Source organism: Micropterus salmoides, unplaced genomic scaffold (assembly GCF_014851395.1).
Source record: "Micropterus salmoides isolate LMB-PRFRI ecotype aquatic unplaced genomic scaffold, ASM1485139v1 Ms_hic_scaffold_8, whole genome shotgun sequence".
NCBI lineage: Eukaryota > Metazoa > Chordata > Actinopteri > Centrarchiformes > Centrarchidae > Micropterus > Micropterus salmoides.
The window spans coordinates 30316824-30332606 of record NW_024044570.1 but is presented as its reverse complement, the minus strand read 5'-3'; the positions used below and the strand labels follow the sequence as shown (position 1 = coordinate 30332606).

General features: G+C 41.5%; 1 protein-coding gene across 2 annotated transcripts in view; it reads left to right on the top strand.

Annotated features, from left to right (window-relative positions):
• The window catches only part of znf423 (zinc finger protein 423), a 144471-nt gene that overhangs the window by 23119 nt on the left and 105569 nt on the right, over positions 1-15783 (top strand). For both annotated transcript variants that reach the window (XM_038705624.1, XM_038705625.1), the window contains exon 3: positions 12396-12584. In XM_038705624.1, the coding sequence (XP_038561552.1) occupies positions 12396-12584 (189 nt within the window). The remainder of the gene's footprint in view (positions 1-12395; positions 12585-15783) is intronic.

The window sequence follows — 15783 nt, the reverse complement described above, 5'->3', positions numbered from 1 at the left end:
AGAAAGGATAAAACATAAGAAAGAAAAGAGGAGTTTTGAAGAGAGAAAGAAGGAATGAGATGGAGATGTGGAAAGAGAGCATTCGCTAGTCTCCAGAGTCACACTGAATGGAAAGAGAGATGACAAAGGGGATATGGAGAGAGAGATGGGTGGAGGGGGGACAAGAGAGAGATTTGTGTGCTTTTTCACTATTCTCTGTGGTCTGGTGATATCCTGGGAGGAAGTCAGAGAGATGGAGCTTTTCTTTTCTTTTTGTTCTTTTCTTGGATTTTGTTTTTCCTTGCGGTTTCTCCAAACCAACTGCTCCGTCTCTCCCTCCCCTCTTCTATCTTCTATTCTCGCTTGTTTCCACCCCGAGATGGAAATTTGAAATTATCCTCACTTGCCCTTTTGCCTTGATGGAAAAGGAACAACTGAACAAACTGCTCTCTGAAGTTCATGTATGAAATGGGAGAAAATATAGATTTTATGTCTGGATAGAAGGACGGAAATTATCATGATTCACTAGATGTGTTTTTATTTATTGCAATTTTGCAGGCAAAACATTTCCATACAACTGCAGAGGACATATGAGAGTAGGCTTTGGTATATTTAATAATAATAATGCAGCGTAAAACCTTACAACTCAGAACTTAAGACCAGAAATTTATAAAAGCGGTAAGTTTACCGTGTTTTGAAACTGGCAGTGTGACTTTAAGAATTAAGGGAGGCATAGTGATTATTTAAGGATGTCTTTCTTTATTGACTTGACCAAAAAAGAGATGTATTTTTACATAAAGTGGATTTTAGCATATACAAAGAATGGGTGAAGCAACATTTCCTGTACCTTAAGTATTTTCTGAAGTATTATCATGATTGATTGAACTGTTTACAATATACTGATTACTCTCTTGAGTAATTGTTTGGGCTATAGAATATCAGCAAATGGTAAAACATGGTGCCCATGGTGACATCTTTAAATCCCTTGTTTTTTCCAACCAATTATCCAAAATCCATAAGAAATCCAGTTAACTATCATAGAAGACCAGAAAAGCCAAAAACTGTTCACAGAAGCTGGAAGCGGTGAGCATTTTCTGTTTGCTTAGAATTTTTTTTTTTAAATGATTAAAATTGTTCCAGACCAACTATTGATCAACTAATTGATTCATCGGCTGATCATTACAGCTCTAAAATTCAATGTAATTGACACGACTAGAGCTGGAGTAAGATTATTAGCAGGCGCAGTATTTTGGTAATATTTTTCAGTATCACAGCTGTTAAAGATTTCAGGGTGAAAAATTGTGCGTCTGCTGGCGCCATATGCTAACCCTGGCACAAAGGGTGGCGTTTTTATATGTAAAAAAAACAGCAGGGCAGAGGGAAAGAGAGAGAGAGAGAGACAGAGAAAAACAACAAATGAGCCTACAGGACCATAAGCAAGCTCAACACCACTGAAGGCCACAAAAAGTGCACACACTACTTTTTGAGGATACAGACCAACTGTGCACGACGGTTCATCTGAGCAATCTTCACAATGACTTTGGGAGTGAAGTCAGGTAGCAGCTGAATCCGCTGGCTTTCAATGGACAGTGCGTTGAGTAACGTTAGCGGCTGTCCCGTGGTATCGCGAGTAAAAGGTTTTTTTGAAATGCATCTGAATATTCCTTTTTGCAGAGAGTCCGCCTACTCATCGCTGCCCCGCAGTGCTGTTTCACATTTACCACAAAGTAAAACATGTTATGATCGTAGTGATCACGTATGTTTTCAAATAGCAGACATGGACAGCAGCCTTCTTTTGTATGCTAACGTTAACTGAAAACCACTCTTAAGCAGTTTTAGTGATGACAAGATCCCTTGGCTGGTGTGCACCAAGATGCTTTAATTCCAGTTTCTCCTTCAAATGAAGGGTTTCAAACATGTGCTCCAGTATGAAATACACTTAGTTATGTCTAATGTTTGCTGGCTTAAGTATAGCTAAAACAATCTTCCCTCGTCTTTGCTGGACAGACAGATACCCTATCAACTCTGAAATATGAAATGACGCTGTAGTGGGGCTGCGGGCAGTTGTCATTTCATTTCTGATCCCACGTACAATATAGCATTGTGACAGAGGGGCTAGCCTCACATTCATGCTACAACAGCCTATGGACACCAATCGGTGGAACATGGTCTGAAGCAGCCAGGCAGGGAGTGACCAATGAAAATGAGATTAAATCCTAACACAAATGCAATTTAGGAAGATGCTATATTTATAGATAGTAAAATATAGCATAATAATCTCTTTTATAATTAAAATAACATAATTTCTTTGCACAGTTATTTTTGTTCACCAACAGGTGGGGCTATGTCGCACCTGCAATGACCAGTCGCCACTGGGCACAACCAGTCTAATGAAATTTTTCTTGCTGGTGTCATTGCTGCTTAGTAAAGATCAAGATTGCCCATTTGCCAAACCACTGGAAAAACTGTTTAACTACTGCAGGGGTTTGTCAGCTGTAGCAAGTTTTTCTGCTCTGGTAGGCAGCCTATCAGAGAACAGTTAAACACTTCCTCTGACTAGATCCCAGCAGAGAAATAAGATACTGCTGAATGTGGTAAATATTCAGTTATCTCTCTCTCTGCCTCTCCTGCCCTGTCTCTCGTTCTTCTCTACAGGGACAGAAGGATAGGAAAGTATGACCCTTGGGGTGTCTATGACGTACTGAACCCTCCCATCCTTGCACCTCCCCCCCCACCCCCCCGCTCCCAGACCTGTGCAAACTCTCCTCCGGGGGCGCTGTGTGTGTGTGTGTGTGTGTGTGTGTGTGTTTCTGAGTGTGCATGTTAAGGGGGGTGCTGACTGAGGTCCTGGGTGGCTCACCAGAACTGCTGTGTGTGTCAGTTCCTGCAGGAAGCTAGAGTCCCATGACACACACACATGTACACACGCGCACACACACACACACACACACACACACACCTATCTCAAAGTCTTTCTCCCATAAAAGCATACTGTCCCATATTCCCTTAGTCAGCCCTCTTTCAATTTGGATTTTACCATCAATTCCCTGTCCCGGCATCCTCAGCATCACTGTTTCTTTCTTTCTCTGAATGATTGACTCTGTCTGCCTTTCCTAAATCCTCTAAAAAGTAACTCTCTTTTTCACTGTCTGTCACTCTCTTCTTCCATCCCTTACCTTTAAAAAAAAAAAAAAAAAAAAAAAAAAAAGTTTCATCTGTGCTCATATTAGAAAAACTGTGTGTGTGTGAGAAAAGGAGTGAGAATTGCTGCCTATCCCTTTGCTTGTTTCCTTTACTCCCTGGGAGATGTGTCGACAAGGACGGGGTGATAAAGACGGGGAGAGAAAGAGAGAATGGAGAAATATACCTTCTCCTCATGCTATTAAATTCATAAACTTCCACCCCTCCCCTATCCTTTCTCTACTCTTTTTCTGTCTCTCCCTCTGTGTTTCTCTTTCGTTTTTTCTGGAAAATGTATGTTGAGTTTGGAAAGACCCGCGGGAGGGAAGGCGGAGGTAGGTGGGAGGTTGACTCGAAGGGAATAGCATCGAGGCAATCTATTCTCTCTCCTTCCTACATCTCCCCTTATCTTTTCCTCCTTTCCCTCCCTCTCTCAGGCCTTTCTGCCCCAGAGAGGAGCTCTCAGAGGCCGAAGGTGCCCCATGTCTCTCTTTTCCTCCGCCCCCGCCACCCCACAGTGGAACAGAAAAACAACTTGTCACCTTCCTCCCTCGTTTCCTCTCGTCTTCGTCCCCCTCCCCCATTGCAAAGGGTAGAGAAGGGAAATGAGATTGACAAAGTTGGGAAGGGCAGGTAGCAGCAGAGTTGCCCTGTCAAGAGTAATCGGTCCCGACTTTATCGTATGTTTGGTCTCATGTAGGAGAACAGACCAGGTAGGTGGGAGACCAGGCAGGAGTTCACTTTAGAGGCATGTGTAGATGTGAGTGTCTGTGATGAAATCCTCCTCTCTTTCTCTGGAGTCTTGTTTTTCTCATTTCTTGTCGACAGTCTGCTAGAGACTACACACACTTGCACACATAGACACACACTTAGTGTTTGTTTTGGACAGCGTACACACAGACACACACAGAGTCACATACAGAAAGAGCCAGTGAGTCATCATGGAAAAGGTTTGTCAGGTCCCCAAGCTGAAACTGAGACCTTACTGCATTATTGTTATACTAAGTACTGTTTGAATGTGTGTGTGTGTGTGTGTGTGTGTGTCTTCATGAGGGTGTGGGGACATGGACATGACTGGCCGGCCGGAAAGTTGTGTGTTTGTATGAGTTAGAAAGTAGCTGGATCAATTCACTTTACATTCATGTCCTTAATCGAAAATATAGAAAATAAAATTGTGTAAATACTTTTAACTTATCTATCCAAACCAAAAAAAGGAGTGACTTGCATTTCCACAATTGACACATTGTTTTATGTCTTTGTGCACTTATTGTCCAGTATATTAAGTAACTAGGAAGTATTTACAATGTCAGGTGAGAGGTATTTCCTCCAAATGACAAGAGAAATAAAATAAATTTAAAACAACCCAGAGGCACTGAATCTTATGGTAAGTAAGATTCAGTGGCACCTATGGCTGCAGGTGGTACTAAGAAATCACATTGCGGTTACTTACAATTTGCAATATGATTCACGATTAGTGCGAATGATGGCTTCACAATATCAATAAAAAACTAATAAAATCATGATGTGACATTTGTTAAGGTCTGTACCAAAGGGTCTTACATCTGGAGAGGATTTGTAGGCCAGGGCATCCCTGCAGCACTGCAGTACTTTATTATAATGCTTTTCTTTCACACATTTTACCTTCATCCAGAATTTGCAGCTTCTGCAGTTTGGATATTATACTTGGCCAAACTGTGATTTTGATAATATTTTGATTTATTGTGCATTTGTGCGTGTTCGGGATTGTTTTTATTAAAAAATGTAAAATGACAAGCAGATGAAATAATCAGATCTTGAATTCAAGATGGTTCTATCTGTTTGTCTATCTGCCCTGTCCATAATAATAGAGAGAGTGTGAGAAGTTAGGAAATAGGATAAATGTTCAAGAGGAAAAGTAAAAAGAATCACAAATGAAGATGGAATGAAGGGAAATTACAGGCAGCTTCTGTTCTCCTGGTTCACTGTGAAATCTTCATGATGGCCAGAGCTGAGAAAAACAGGACACTGGCCCCTCTCCCTCTCCCTCTTTTCCTCTTCCTCTATCCCTCTCTCACCGCTACCCTCTGGAGGTCCATAATGTAGTTTTAATTTCCCCAAGGCTACCACAGGAAAACAGTTCTGTGTGTGTGTGTGAACTATTATTGCCTGCTCGTGACAGCACACGGTGCATCTGTTTTTTTTTTGTCTTTATTGCAGCATTTAAGCCCTTTGTGGCTGGGTGGGTGTGTGTGTTGGGGGTGTGTGTGCGTGTGTAATTTTTGTTTTGGTGTGTGCACCAAAATTCTAAGTGAGCAGCTGTCAACTTGTTAGTGAGGATGCTTTTCTGCTGATCTGTGTTAGTTGGTGCGTTGCATTTCTAGCTGATTTTCTGTGTGTTTGTGTATAAACATCGTGTGTGTGTGTGTGTGTGTGTTTGTATTTTTACTACCTTCCATGACGCGAGTGGCTCTTTCATCATCCTGTTTCCAGACATTGGTGTTGGGTGCTGCTCTCCCTTACCGCAACCTGTCTCAGGAGTCTGTGTGTACGTGTGTACGTGTGTGACTGGTACTCTGTGGCTCAACAGATCTCCTCTGGGGCATCGGGTGCTTGTATTGTGAAAACACACAGGCTACGGTGAGGTGAAGAACATGAGGTGGGAAGCAGAGGTGAGGAGAGATGGCTTCTTTATATAGCCACCTAACACACACCCACACAGCACACTCACATGCAGTGAGGTGGAGGGTGAGAGAGGGTGGGGGGGAGTCATTCTCTTGAGAGACAGAGAGCAGGCCTGTGTTGTTGTGTCCAGCTGCACCTGTTCAGCCTGTGTGTGTCAGTGTGCATTTGAGTGTGCACTGTGTGCCAAATGTGACCGCCATTTTTTGTGTCTGCCCACTCCTCAACACTTTCAGCTCAAAAAGGTGCTGATAGTAACAGCAGTCTAATCAGCAGTACTGTCTCACGGTAATATTGGTTCAAATTGAAGAGTTTTCTGCCACATTTGAAACTTTTTTTAAATTTAAGCTTAATTCTTATCATGCAGACAAACATTTCATTCAATGTATCGCCCAATACATTACTACATAAATTTTTTATTTTTTTTTACAAATAACTAATTATGGGAGATTTTTATCAGTGTATGAACCTGCTTAAGGCCTATATTACTTCATGAGACATTTTAGGCAAACCCTAGAAATGATTAGAATTAAGTGCAGTATGCCTTTCTTTCAATTGTATTGTAGCCCTCTGGGCACTCCAAGCAAGCCACGTGATGCAGGTCTGATTCTAACCTCATGGCTGGTTCGTAGCCATGCTGAAGGTGGGGGTGCCCAGCCAGGTGCCTGTGAATCCTGCTCCAGTGTGGAGTGCGATGTGGAGCAGAATGAAAGCCTTGTGTCGGGACTGTTTGGTTTCTAAACATTCTGCTGGAAGCTCCACACACAGTTTTTCCCACTTTTTGATGCCTGTTTTAAGCTTACACAGACATAGGTGTGTGTGTGTGTGTGTGTGTGTGTTTCTACATCTCTCTGAGCTGCGGAGTGTGTCCCAGACAGGCCACAGCACCAGCTCCTGGCTGCCAAATCTAACACTTGAATAACCACCTTACCTTTGCAGTATTACAGTATGTTTTATTCCCCTTTAACTCTCCCTCTAGCTCTGGCTCTCTCTTTTAGTGTACTTCTATCACCCTGGGCCAGTTCAGGAACATTTCACAGAGTTCATTAGTTCCCTGGTTTTCTTCCCACAGGATATATAGAGATGTACGGTGATCATGCTGACTGTGAGTGTTTGATTTTTGGTGTTCCAGTTTGTGTCTACACTAGCTTATCTTGGCAGCTGCTCACGAAAGTACCATGAAACTGAAGTCAGTCTGTGTGATGGAGTTTATCCATTAAGAGTACTAGGTTCGAGTGTTGAAAGTTCTCCTTTCAGTTTAAATACCACTTTCTTTAGGTGAGAGGGGGCACAAATCCTCTGTCTGTCTCACTGTCTGTCTCTCTCCCATCCAATATGTTTAGGGCTTATTATCATTTAGCTAACTAATTACGTCAATGAACTTATTTTAACATGGATAATGAGAACATCCACACATAGTCTTCTGTGAGCCTTATAGTGATTAGCAGGTCTCAGCTAGGCGTGGTTAGGCTGTGTAACATCATTCTGCACTGTGGACTCTGCCAATTCACTTCTCTTTATCTAATTACCCAGGGTGCGTGCGTGCGTGCGTGTGTGCGCACACACACCACCTGCATATATCTTTCCTGCAGATATGCAAAGTGACCTCATTATTCGTGAGGTATCCATTTATATATTTATATTTTAATCTGTTAATAAACAGCCCATTGTCCTCAGGTTACTGAGGCTGGTGGGTACATCCAAGAATATTGCTTATTACCTTCCCCCTAGAGATACGGTAGATACACGGTGTAAAAACATCTTTTCCACATGCTTGCCTGATGTTGCCTGCTGTCATACACAAACGCCTGCATATGAAAATTGTCTTAAAAATAGTATGTGAGATATATATATATATAAAATAAAAAATGACTTTGTCTGGAAAGTAATGGGGGCCAATTCATTGTCAGTTAAGGCATGATGGTCCAAGACCTTCATAGAGGCTTCAGTATAGGCTAGTAAGGAACAACATTTAGTGGTAAGCAATCACCGTGCGGTTGCTGTAATATATTTTTTAATCCACAGATGAAAAGTGATTCTGTCACTGATTTAAATATTTAGGTTGCATTAAAAGCTGTGTATGCATGACAGTGAATGGTCCTCTGCTGCTATTGCTGTTTAAAATGTAGACCAATACCTTTAACCAAACACTGACATCCTGTTTATGATGCCATATTGATATTTAAGATGTGGCAATGCTCAATTCTAATTTTTTCCCCTGCACACATATACCCTTTTTTTCCCCGCAGACCCAAAAAGTGGTTTTCAATCCTAGTCTTTAAGACCCAGCATGCTGCTGGTTTTTTACCCTACCAGCTAGTTAATTTCCTTTAATTGCATTCACTGTGCATCCCAGGTGTCATTCAGTCTCTCATTACATGTGTAGAATAAAAATTAGCAGGGCTCTGTGACTCAAGGATCGGCAGAAAACCCCTCTTGTGAAACATACGCTTGTAGGTGAAAATTCTGAATCTTATTTAGTTGTGAAATTATTATTATTTTTTTTCATATTTTCTGTAGTTAACAGCAGGACTTGATTTTGACTTATTGTGTTTCTGTGGATGACGTAAGAAGATAACAGGGTGTCTGGGCTTTGGATTGGAGGGTTTGTGTTTGTGCGTGCGTGTGTGTGTGAGCGAGAGAGAATGTGCAGTTATTCCTGGCATAGGGACAGTCTGTGACTCAGAGATAATGGTTCTCTGTAGAGCTGTGTGTGTGTGTGTGTGTGTGTGTGTGTTTGTATGTCTATGAGTGGCTATAGCCTTATCCTGCTTGTGTGTGTGTTTTTGCGTGTGAAAGAAAGAGAGACTGTGAGTAGATGGTGCACACATACTATTTGCTAGGGACCACTGTCGTATTCAATCAATACCCCAGTGCAGGCACCCACACACATACATACATACACACACCCATCCGCACCCTAAGCACCCATGGGAGTTGCCTGCTTCCATTAAGAAGGCCTGCTGCTTCTTTCTGGTGTGGTGGGGGTGGGGTTGGGTAGGGTAGAAAAAAAGAAAGGAGATGTGATGGAGTTTTCTGAAAAATAAGAGAATGATGAATTTAAAAAGTCATGTCCAGCAGATAAATCCAACAACCACATCCACATTAGCAGTTTCAGGAGGTTATAAAAACTTTTCTGTACACGCTGGAGACACACTGAAGATCATTTCTCCATGTCTGTTGTCAGACAACTAAATAAGCATAACATTGATTTGATTGTGGATCATGAACTGCACTGACATGTCAATGAAATCACCATTCTGTGCTTGCAAACTTCTCTGACAACATATATACATGTATGACAACAGCTGCATTATGCTTTGCTTTGACAAAGATAATGAGTAAACACAGATTTGAGATTTTTTGTCCAGTGACAGCACTGTTTTTAAGACCCTCGGTCCATAAGAAGACACATAATGTGTGGAGTGAGGTGGATGGACAGGTGGGGGGCAGGGGTGACCATACAGACTCTCGTGCAAATAGATACGCCACTGACTGGGTTAGCCTCCGTTGTCCCTTCATCTTCCCCTGTTCGGACACCCATCTCCCTCTCTTTATCCCACTGTGATTAAGGGCCGAAGACCAAATAAAAGGATGACAATAAAAAAGCAATTACCCAATGAGAAGAGAAGGGAGAGATAAGAAAAGAGGCGTGCAAGATGGAGAATGTTTCATCTGGCTCCACCCTCTGTTGCTATGACAGCAGCTTGTGTTGGCATGCACTGGAGTTGGCACTGCCCTCACCTCTGGCATCAGGGCTCCCTGGGAAGGAGGGGTGTGTGCGTGTGTGTGTGTGTGTGTGTGCGCTTGTTTTTAACCAAAAAACATAAAAATTTGAAGAGAGCATTTATTTTGTCTCCTACCCATGCTTTGTGGTATCAGATGTCTTTATGCCCCAACAGTGAAAGAATGGTGTAATTTTAAGATTTTTCCTACAAAGTTTTATGTAAAAAAGTGTGGATTTTATATTTTCAGACTAAATGCTAGAAGAATCAGTGTTAACATAAAAACCTTTTGTTGTGTGCATTTTATCTCATGCTACTCTTAAAACACTTTATCCTAAGACAAGTTTTGCATTATGTGTTTCAACACAGCTACACTTCCAAGTACTGTCTGGAAAAAAGTGTATAAATGTGTAGTATAAATATGTTAAATCTGTATTTTTGCAGATTACAGAGTTGAGAGTGATAGGAAATGTGTGGGGCTAAGTATCAGAATGTTGATCAGAATGATTACCAACAGCATTTCATAAAAGGGTGAACAATAGATTAGAGTAGATCTAATTATTTGTCCTAAATACATATGTTCTTGACCTTGATCTTTGTCATTGAATTTAAATTATTGTAATTGTATAATTGTAATTTAGATAATGGATCAGACTGTACTCATTGTCAGTTAATAATACTACTACTAATATTAATAATGGTTGCATTCCAAAGACCTTTTATGGTTATTCTGTTTAAGCAACTTTGGCACTTAATCTTATTCTGTGCTTTAAATTTATTCATTCTGATGTGATATCTGCTCTAGTTGTTGTCAACAACACAACTGACACACTACTACACCACTACAATACTAACTCAACTGCACGTATTCACATTCCAACTGCACACATGTATGCGTGGTTGTACATCTGTGCGCTTATTTAGGTATCCAGTTAGTCTTCCTCTGGCGTGTGTGCATCTGTGTGTGCCTGCATATATATACGCCTACCTGTGTATGAGTGTGCACAATGACCAGCGTGTACATGTGCATACATGTGTGTATGTGAGCGTGTGTGTGTGAGCGTGTGTGTGTGTTTTGTCAGCCAAGGGGCCACTTTCTCTCCCTGGCCAGACGGTGCTCTCACCACTGGACAGATGGCCAACACCCTCCCTCTCTTCTTCACCATCCCTTCATCTATCCCTCTTTCTATCTCTCTATCACTGTCTTCCTCTCCTGCAGCCCCCCAAACACCTCATCACCTCAGTCAGTCCCTCGTTTCCCACCTCCCAGCATCCCTCTCTCCCATCACACCTCTCCCATAATAAATCAAAGTGGGATGGAGCCTGTGCAGCTCACTCTAATTTGTCTCATTTTCACTCACGAGCACACTTTCTCTCTCAAAGTCCTCGACTAAGCTACTGTTACTCTTTTGACTTTTGTTTTACTGGACCTGAAATGATCCCATGGAAAACCAGTGAAATTGTATCTGCTCACATATGCTGATGCTGGGCTGACAACCACTTTTTCTAATAATAAAATTGCCAAGAATAGCATATCATAATTGAGAAATAAATTTTCTGCTGCTTACACACACGCACAAAATGACGTTGGAAGCTCCTAATAGACAAAACCGAATTAGATGTTAATCCTTTTTGACCCGTAACTGCACTTACTAAAGGAAGTCAGTAAAAGTGATGGTAGTTATTGATTCTCTGTAATGGCCAGTGCTTCAAATTTAGTAACAGAGACTTAACTTAACTGAGTTTATTAGGCGCACAGACTGTATACAGTCAATCCAATGCAATAGCTCTGCAATGAATACTTGCAAAGTTTTTTTAGGGATTTTTTGACAGTTGCTAATTTTTCTATTGAAAGAGTGGTTGATTCCTCTCTGTGTGTTCTGGGGGCTGTGATTTAATGGTCTTGTTGTATCAAATATGCTCTTTTATTTCATTTTGTACTGGCATCTTGTTCTCAATGCTCCTCATTATTCAGGGTACTTACAATGTTGGAGTGATTGGGTTTGGCTCTAGTGGTTGGTCTAGTAGATTGGGCTGAATACGTTTTATATTGGTTTATTCTCTGGCTGTTGCTGTGAGGTGTGAATACTTTGAGGCAGAAGGCAGTTGTCACCTGTAAAAAGGAGAGAGGGGCACAAAGGTAAAAATTTATTACCTCTAACCATATAATTTTAACTCATTAGTGTTTTCCCTCTATACCTTTCTCTCACTTTCCAAAATTTCATCACTTAGACTGTTTTTATCCTTCCTTATATTTCCTTGTACTGACTTTGTCACTCCTTCCTTTCTTTTCTCTCTTTCCTCTGGTACTCCTCTCCTCTCCAGTGTCTTCAGTGTCAGTCCTATTGGATCCTGTGCGTTTATAATGTGATAATAAGGTGTGAAAATGGAGACACAATGGAGCAGTGAGGATTGGGCCGACACAGCCTTCCACTGGTCCCCCCTCACAATCTGCCTGCTACCAGAACACACACGTTCACACTCCGTCACATGCTGGAGTGATGTTCCACACACCCACAGTACAATTCAGTCAAGTTGCGCTTATAATTAAAATATATAATATTTACTTATACGTAAAACCTCGCTGGCAAAGAGGCCAAAAAATTGTGTTTGTGCAGGTTGAAATGCATGAAAAGGCATAAATTAATTAGATAAGAACAGGGACAAGAGGGAGGACAATGATTATGTCATGAGAGTTTTGTTTGGTCCAGTGTTTGCTGCAATCTGACAAGACTGAGCTATAATGTCTAGCATGATGGAAAGTTATCTGGAAAACTTCCGACTGGTAACAAGGATCAAGCGTGTATAGACAGACTTTTTAACTCATGGTTATATTTTTTACTGTCTCCTCAGAAGTCCCAGCATCTGACAGAGAGGCAGAGCACAAAGAAGGGGTGGGTGCTGAGGACGGAGAACACGACGACCACGACGACCATGACGATGACCTAGATGACGAGTCCATCTTCACCTGTGACAACTGTCAACAGGACTTTGACTGTTTGGCTGAGCTCACTGAACATAGGACCAACCACTGCCCAGCTGGTAAGAATTGTGTCCAAAAATCCTAAATGTCCAAAAATCATGATCTGTCAAAGTAGACATGATCGGTGTCCTTTCCTCCTCATTCGATAATTGTGTATCATGCAGAATCACAAGTGTTGTAGGTTCCTTGGTGACTCGGAGCATCCCTTGTTTCTAAATACCTATAGCTATTGGATTCAGTTATACTCATGTGTGGACAGACTTGTGAGAGAGCGCGCGCACACACACACACACACACACACACACACACAAACCGTTATTAGTACTGGTGTAATTAATGGAGGCCCTGAAAGGAACGCGGCAGGGGCATCTGGTTCCTACAGATTAATCCAAACGCTTGTTTAACAAGCCAACACACACACACATACATGCACACCCTCTTTCTTGCCTCTTAGTGTGTGAGTGTGTTTACTTTTGATAGTGGGATGAAGAAATGGGCAGAGAGTGATGGAAGGCTTTGTTTAAACTGTTAAAGACAGTATTTCCAGAGACTGTGTAATGTACACGGTAAGACTCTTATGCACCCGCTGGTTTGACATCCAATCCCACCAGAGTCACTGGTATTAGGTCTCACATACAGTCTTAGAGAGATGCTTACAGGAATGTTGTTTTTTTGCCTTTTATTAGATATTCTGCAGTGAAGAGCAATAGAAATATGTAGAGAGACAGAGAGGGATTACGACACAAAGGTCCCTGGCCTGTATAGCGACAGCATCATATACATAGATGGATCCTGGCGGCCTGGTGGTCTGTTGTAAGAGGAGTGATTGGGAATTGGGAACACATGCAAACAAAAGGAAAACTACAGAACTGCACTTAAAATCGCGCTCTGAGGCTCAATATAGAGGTTTTACTGAACATTTAGACATAAAGCTTTAGACGTCCCTCGACCTTGTTAGCCTGGTCACACTGTACTGTAGAATCAGTTTAATTTTACACTAACTCAAAGTAAACCATGATGTAACCTGTCGTAATTGCTTTTCAGTAGAAAAAAATAAAAACAGGGAAACCATTTTCTTCAATGTGAAGAGTTGCTGCATTTCTGTTTTTATAATATTTTACTGAATATCTATTTAAAATGCTTTTTAATTTTTTTTCATGACTTTTCTGTGAGAGAGAGAGAGAGAGAGAGAGACACACACACACACACACACACACACACACACACATGCGCGCGCGCATGCACACACAGAGAATCACACTGCCAAAAGCACAGGGCTGCTGTCAGAGCACGGGATGTGGCCTGTGATTTCGGCACAGGAGTCTGGGGAGGGCTACATGTTGCTGAGTGAGAAAGCAGAGGGTGGGAGGGAGGGAGCACAGAAGAAAGAAATGAAATGAAATGATAAAACATGTTTTTCCCTGGAGAAAGAGTAGTTGAGATTGCAGAGTAATCCCCCAGCTCGGTGGGATGTGTGTGCACTTGCATGCAGGGGTTTGTGTATGTTCATCGATGTGTTTGTGTGTGTTATTGTGTATATGGTTGTACATGTGCATTTGTGTGATGCGTATGTAGGAGAGTGTATTTGTGTATGAAGTCAGTGGTGGGACCATGGCTTTCTGGTTATTATTGAGGAGAGGGCTAAATTAAAACACATGGACTAAAGAATCCTTTTAAGTTCTCTGGTAGAGACCCCTGGGATTTAGTAGGAGGACATGGGACGCACACACACAAACATAAACTCAAAAAACACACAGCCTACTGGGGATAAACATACGCCACTCTGGATCTGCATGAGAGAGTTAATATGTTCATGCATTTTGTAGTCTGATGGTGTGTGTGTTTGTCCCTGAGCAGAAACCAAACCGCTTCGACATCAGCCATCTTGGTTTTTGGGTGACAGACAGGGGCCATCTTGCCAGAAGAAGCTAGCTATGATGTATTATGACCAAAATACATACATATAGAAGTCAAATCAACATCAAAATAATTCCCAGTATGTCATCACCACAAAAGAAATTGCAGAGCCAATACTGATTTGAATGCAGATTTGTTATAGCAACATTTTGTTACTTTGATAAACATGTTTTTAATCATAAATCCAAACGGTATGCTTCAGACTGACAAAACACAGTATTTGATTATTAATTCAACTGATTGAAGTTGAATGTGAATAAAGTGACACATCCTATTTGACACAAATAAGTGTTCATGCAGTACAGCCTGCTGCAATTATACTGAATCGCCGCAACATGAAATTTTAACAAATTAGTCTTCTTTACCAGTGTCTTAAACATGGTGTCCACTGTCACTGGCTCATTTGAATAATATTTTATGTACAAGTGTCGGTCCTATAGGTACGGGCTTGAGAACCGTGTTCGTTAGCACTGAATTCTCTGCAGAAAAAGCGTTTGTATTTGTAATGCTAACTATACTGTTGTAGCAAATGGGTCCCAAGTTAGCAGCTAGCTGCGGCTATATAACATTGAATGGGTCCCAGGTGCAAGAGTGAAGCACCAAGTAATTCAGTGCCACTCTAGCAGAAGGCCTATAAAGAGGCCCCATTAATTTGAGTGGAAATTGGACAAACACACACGAACACACACACACTGGCACAGATCAATGACACATAAATGTGTGGATACCCACTCAAACACGCACATACCCACAGACCACATACACCTGGTTAATGTAATGCCATATTAATGTGCATGAGCCTAACTGCTCAGCTGGTGTGCGCGCGTGTGTGTGTGTGTGTGTGTGTTTGATAGAGATTGTGTGATTCTTTTACAATTCAATTGTTTTTCTGTAAGCCAGTTTAAGCCAGTGTGACGGCTCTGGTTTTAAATTGTGGATAAGATACGAGTGTGTGTGTGTGTGTGTGTGTGTGTGTGTGTGTGTGTAGTTTCTCCCAGTGTAGGGATTCAGACTAGACGCAGATTTAATCTATGCATCACGTGACTTCTGTGAGTTTGATGGCTGGCCTGCTTGCCTGCTGTTCTCATACACGAGTAAACACAACCTAGTTTACTACAGCGGTATGAACTCAAACTTAACATTTTGCTGTGATTTAATTGCAATAACCGGATCAAAATTAGGCAGAAATAACTACAACATGATGCTGATTTGTTAAACATAAGAATTCACGCTTTGTCATGTCTCACAGCAAGACAACAACTTTTAAAATGTTTTCTGAATGGAGTTTGGATCAGTTAGGCCTATGCTAAACTAACTTGTTCACAGTACAGGTAAACGATA